Source organism: Mandrillus leucophaeus, unplaced genomic scaffold (genome assembly GCF_000951045.1).
Source record: "Mandrillus leucophaeus isolate KB7577 unplaced genomic scaffold, Mleu.le_1.0 Scaffold429, whole genome shotgun sequence".
In the NCBI taxonomy this organism is placed as follows: Eukaryota; Metazoa; Chordata; class Mammalia; order Primates; family Cercopithecidae; genus Mandrillus; species Mandrillus leucophaeus.
Window position 1 is genome coordinate 1,069,000 of NW_012104576.1, and position 6,340 is coordinate 1,075,339.

The 6,340-nt window shown below is 45.5% G+C and overlaps 1 protein-coding gene across 1 annotated transcript in view; it reads left to right on the forward strand.

The window, feature by feature from the left end:
• Window positions 1–6,117, forward strand: part of LOC105548995 (partitioning defective 3 homolog) — a 9,921-nt gene extending 3,804 nt beyond the window's left edge. Inside the window, exon 2 of the mRNA XM_011993299.1 lies at window positions 4,121–6,117. Within this exon, the coding sequence (XP_011848689.1) occupies window positions 4,281–4,514 (234 nt within the window). The 5' untranslated portion in view covers window positions 4,121–4,280 and the 3' untranslated portion in view covers window positions 4,515–6,117. The remainder of the gene's footprint in view (window positions 1–4,120) is intronic.
• The last annotated feature ends 223 nt before the right edge of the window (window positions 6,118–6,340 follow it).

Below are 6,340 nucleotides of genomic sequence, written 5' to 3' on the forward strand. Positions count from 1 at the left end.
AAAAAAAAAAAAAAAATTATAAATTGACAGTTTGTATAATTTGTGGGGCACAAAGTGATGTTATGATTTATGAATACAATATAAAATAATTGATTAAGCTTAACCAAGTTAGCTAACATATCCATCACCTTCAATATTTACTCTCTCAGCATTGTGAAATGTACAATACTGTTATTAACTATACCTACCATGCTGTACAGTAGAACAAACAGAAAAATTGCTCCTCTGTCACTGATCTGTACCCTGTGACATCATCTTTCTTTCATTCCTAAATTAGTTTCTTTCCTTAGTATCCAAAAGGAAGCCCCCAAATGGAATAGAGGCGTGCGCAGTCACAGGCACTGGTAGAAAGACGTAAGGTTCTTGGTTTGGTGTTTCCCTTCATTTTCTTTTCCTGCCTCTCCATTTCTTGTTCTCCCCTCCCTCGCTCCCTGTCTGCCGTGGTCTGACTTCCTCGAAAGCCTTGTATACCTCACCCTCCAAGCTATGTGTGTCTCTGCACCCTCCTGTGTTCTCTCCACGAGCCCCATTTATTATGTCTCCAATCTACTTCCCAACTTCTTAGCCTCGCTCCTTCTGTCTTCCTCCATCTGTCTGTGTCCCTGTCACGCTGGTGGCTTAATGGCTTTCCTTAGGCATCAGATTTTTGGTTTGAGTCCTCTCCGTGCTGATGGTCTCCAGGCCATGTTGGAGGTGCTTGTAATCTTTAGGTGATAGTTATTGCCAAACTGCGCTGTGTGCTTTGAGTGGATTCAGAAATGTGCAGGGGGCCCATTGCATGCGGGACCAGACAATCCTATGTGTTGGTTATAAAGAAATTCAGCGAAAGGAGATTGATGTTTTGTTGCTGTTGTTATCCACGACCTTAGCCAAGGGCTCCCAGTACAGTGGGAAGAACGCGGGCTTCCCTCTGATGTCTGCAGCAGTGTGCTGAGTTGCCCTCAATTAGCAAGGGCTCCTTTCTCTTCTGCTGCGTTTCTGTGTCTTGGCATCTCTACTCAATCCCTCCAACCAAGGAAGGGAAAGCTAACTTTAAAAAACAATTTTTGTCCAGGCAGAGTGGCTCATGCCTGTAATCCGAGGACTATGGGAGGCTGAGGTGGGCGGATCCCTTGCGTTCAGGAGTTCAAGACCAGCCTGGTCCAACGTGGTGAAATCCCATCTCTACTAACAATACAAAAATTAGCCAGGTGTGGTGGTGCGCTCCTGTAATCCCAGATACCCGGGAGGCTGAGGCAGGTGAATCCCTTGAACCCAGGAGGTAGAAGTTGTAGTGAGCCAAGATTGCACCACTGTACTCCACCCTGGGCAAAAGAGTGAGGCTTTGTCTCAAAAACAAAATAATTAAATTAAAAACAATTTTCTTCTTCGCTCAAAAAGATGCCTCTCTAAATCCAGAGCCTTTTTTTCTTTTTTTCCTATTTTAGACATGGGGTCTCACTTCGTCACCCAGGCTGCAGTGCAGTGGAGCAATCACGGCTCACTGCAGCCTCAACCTCCTGGGCTCAAGCACTTCTCCCACCTCAGCCACCCAAGTAGCTGGGTACAGGCACCCACCACCACACCTGGCTGATTTTTTCAAAACATTTTTTGTAGAGGTGGGGTCTCGCTATGTTACCCAGGCTGATCTCAAACTCCTGGCCTCAAACAGTCCTCCCACCTCATCCTCCTAAAGTTCTGAGATTACAGGCCTGAGCCACCACACCCAGGCTCAGAGCCTAATCTTTGAAGGCAGTGTGACTTTGTCTTCAAACTACTCCTCTGGGACCTGTTAGTCAATCAGCTACTGAGTGCAAGTCACTTTTCTAAGCACTTTACATGTGTTATTTCATTTCTTTCTCCCCACAGCCTTTCAAGGTTAGAGATTATGCCTGTTTAACAGGTAAGGTAACTTGAGCCCAGTGAGCATAACTCTCCCCGTGTCACACAGCCAGGCAGAGGCAGGCTCAGGATTTGAATCTACGTTGCTCTGAGCCTAAGTCACTCTCCCACCTCGCCCCGCTGCCTGGATGCCTGGTTTCCTAGTGCAGGAAACTCTTATTGTCCGTTTCCTTCCCTTGGTCTCTACAATTGGCCCATTTCTCATTCTACGCTTAATCAAGAGCTTAATCAAGAGCATATAGATACTGCTAACTTCCTTACCAAGGAAGTGTGTGTGTGTGTGTGTGTGTGTGTGTGTGTGTCTTATGTGCATTTTACCCACATATCTTACTTCAGACCTCAGGGCAGTCTGCTTCCTTCTCTCTTTACTGATTAATTTGAAGAAAATTTTAGCTGCAAAAAAATCATTCTCCCACATTGTTGTAATTTCCATCCCTAACAAACCTTTAGTGAATTCTCCCTGTTTAAATCTAGAAAGACTGTCTTCCGGGGATGATAGAGAATCCACGTAGGGTGCACAACCGCCATAGCGCGAAACCCGGGGCTCCATGGAGCCGGGGAGGAAGGGGGTTGATGAATCTTAGCAGGGCAGGGATGAAAAAGAGGTGAAATGTCTGCAGCCTATTTCTGATTATCTTCAAACTGATAACTCATAAAGGAATCCCATTTTTGTTGCTGTAATATCAGTCACAAGTTCCTTGTTTTAATTAAAGTTTCGTGATTAATGTCAAATCCCTGGTTTCATACCAGCATTTTCCAACAGTCTTGTCTCTGGGCAGATTAATTTATGACTTTTTAAGTGAAGATAATCAGTGCTTTAGGCAAATAAACTATTCCATCACATCTAAGGATTCTTGCCTGGGCTGACTGTACAAATGGTTCAGTCTTCCCTTAAAAGAGACCCAGACAGACATGCTATGGAATGCTCATGCAGTCATCGTCATAGCCAGAGACGATGCTGGACATTACGGTCATTTTCCTTACTGAAAATGTTTCTGACTACATTTTACGCCATATGGAAAATGGGTGGATTTCCCTCCAAACCATATTGATGCAATTCTGAATGTTCAAAAATGCAAATTGCATCATTCCTGCGGGAGATACAGTGGCTTCCCGGACCTTCTTTTCCTTCCATGAGTGTCTTTGTGAACGTTCAGCCGTGTTGTGTATGTTGATGGAAAGGGCTGAGCAATACATACTGTCGCCAAATGATTTTCTTATTGATAAATGGAGCAATATATTTTGTTTTATTACTCAATTGTCTCTTCCCCTCTTCCATTTTCAAGGCAAAAAAATTAGGGCATGTCTTCCTTTCTGGCACAGAACTGTTTTACTTCATCATAGCCAATCTTACTGTAAATTCATGAAACCATCTAGAGACTTGATAGTAAATTAAAGATGTTTCAAAACAATAATGTTTCCTGGAAATCATGCGCAACCCTGTTGCAGAAGTGGTAAGAATTTGAAATTTCCGTATGACTCTGATTTACTTCCCTATCCTGGGGCGACAGAAAGCAAGTTAAGTAGGTTACCCTGGCGTTTGGTAAAGGTAAATGTATAAGAAAATAGTGCTTACTCTACAGACTTCCGGACTCTCCCTCCAGTCTCGATGAGCAGGTATCCCGGAGAGTGTAAGTTGCTGACACACACAACTCGAAAGCCAGAGCTTTAAGGGACTGCCTGTTGCATTTTTTATCATAAAGGAGTCTAGACTTAAATCTTTCATAACTAAACCCACATTGTAATCCATTACATGTCCTTCATATTAGCTAGCGCTTCTGGCATTATGGTGGCAGCTGTGTAAAATATTTGCTGTGCTTGTTTAGAATTGAATTGCAATGTTCTAAAGCAAGCAGTTATTCCTACCATGGAAGCTGCCAAACCTCTACTACTTCTCTGCTTTGCCAGTGTGTCTAAATTGCAGGAGATATTGGTACCCTAAGCAGAACAGACACAACCTGCTCAGACACAGGAAGATGACTCTGTTTTTAAGTAGCTGCACAGTCTAGTTCTCTCTCCTGTTTACTCATTGTTAGTTTGGTTGTCTAAGACCATGCGCTTGCTGAGGACAGTCACTTTTGAATTCTCCAGCTGCCCCTATCACAGTGTCTGGCATGTGATGAGAGAACAGGAATATTTATTGAAACATGAAAATGCATATTCCATCCCATCCTGCCCCCTTTCCTCCCTCTCCCTCCTTCTTCCTACCCTCACACTAACCTTTGGTTTTGCTTTCTAGGCAAAGCAGGAAAAACGCCAGCTCGGTCTCCCAGGACTCTTGGGAGCAGAACTACTCCCCCGGGGAAGGCTTCCAGAGTGCCAAAGAGAACCCCAGGTACTCCAGCTACCAAGGCTCCAGGAACGGCTACCTGGGAGGACACGGCTTCAACGCCAGGGTCATGCTGGAAACTCAGGAGCTCCTTCGCCAGGAACAGAGGCGGAAGGAGCAGCAGATGAAGAAGCAGCCTCCTTCCGAGGGGCCGAGCAACTATGACTCCTATAAGAAAGTCCAGGACCCTAGTTACGCCCCTCCCAAGGGGCCCTTCAGGCAAGATGTGCCGCCCTCCCCTTCTCAGGTTGCGAGGCTGAACAGACTTCAGACTCCTGAGAAAGGGAGGCCCTTCTACTCCTGAGCGCGCAAAGAACGGATGCTTCATGTCACGCAATAAAAGACATTTTCCTATGAAGACTTGTATTTTGGGAGGTTTTTTAAAACCTCGATGGTACTATGGAGTATTTCTGTTGTTGGTATCAGTGCCTTTAAGCGGTATAGGCAAAGAAATGGAAGGCCTTAATGTCTTTGCCACGATGTCTCAAATGTCTGTTTCATGGAAGGATTTCCCACCCTGTGACAATCATCTGTTCGAGGCATTCACATGCTGTGCGCCTCTCCACAGTGCCAGGAGTCTCGGCCCCACTCATGCGCTGTCCGCGGCTTGGTTATAGCCTCCCTGCACCACGTGCGAGACAAATTCACCTGACGCGGAGGATGACGCGCGGCCCTGTTTCTCCCTCTCAGTTCTCTGAGCTGTGAGATGACATCTCAGTCTCTGGAGGAGGAAAAGTGGGCGACATACACCAAAAATTGGGGCTTTCTGGTACTTACAGCACAGCCGTTTGTCATACTTTGTCATCAGTGTGGTTTTCTCTTTCCTTTCTCAGCTCCTTGTGACGGGAGAGTTGGTCATCCTATTACAGAAGCTAAGCCATAGTCCAACATTGTTTGGTTACCATGGGGGTCCTTTTGTAACTGCCTTATAACTCAACATTACCAATAAAGCGATGATCCTAGTCTGCGTTTATACATAGGCTTGTTCGGTCCTGTTCCTGACGCGTGGGTTGAGCCACCACAGCTGTGTGTGGGGAACGTGGGAGACGGGAGTGGCTCCTGCCGGGGGAAGCTGGGCATGTCATTGGCCATGTGTCTATCAGGAGGGGAGAGCTAAGAAATAAATTCTCCTAGGAAGAGCTCATGGCCCAGTACATCCCAGTAATTATTTTCATTAGTTTTCGTTCTGACAGCTTGTCAGGAAGGGCACAGAATGGGACAGAGATAAACCAGACGGTCATTTTGATCTGCTCTCTACGGTTTTTCAAGTCAGAGGCAATTGATGCTTGTCTAATGCATCCACACACTGCATATCTGACTGGCGATGCCACGCTCCTAAGTAATTCTGCCATGAAACATGAAAGACAAAGGAAAAGCCGTTACACATCACACAGAGAACATTTTTGGGTCCCACAGCGGCGGTGGCAGAAAGCTCACTCTCGCGTCAGTGTTTGAGTGTGTGTGTGGGTCTCGGGGACCTCGGTGGCTCCCATCGTCCTTCATCGTTCTGAACATCCTGTATTGTAAACGTGGCTGGGTTGCCAAAGTGCCTGTGAATTCCGATGTGGAAAAAGCTGGAGGTGAAAGCTCAGTATACCATGTATTCACTTTAAAAACAGAAAAAAAGACATGTATGGATATGCCTATTTTTTTTCTTATTGGCACATTGTATTTTTGTGTTGACTTGTTTTTAGAAATGATGTGTCCACACACATACCTGTGTCTCTTCTGCACTTCTGTGTCATGGCTCTGTTTCTTAATGTGCGGCGGTGTCTAAGTGGTGTTAGCAGTATACGCGCAGTGACCTTGGATGACAGTGGCTCTTTCTCACAGCCTCCCCTGAGCTGTGAGAAACAGCTTTCTCTGTACATACGCGACTCCTAATAAAAGGCATATTTCTTCCTGTTCTTTTGGTGTCTCTGATGTTCCTGGGCAACCTTGCCTAGCTGGGGTTTTTAAAAAGGTATATTAACAGATGTGATTTTTTAAAAATATATTTAGAGAAAGTTGGAAGTTTCCTCACATCTGAGGAAAATGTGCATGAAACGGGGCAGGAGAACCCTGGGGCAAACTCTTGGATGAGGATGGAGAGGGGGGACTCACTTGTCCCTTGGAAAAGATGGTCCCCAT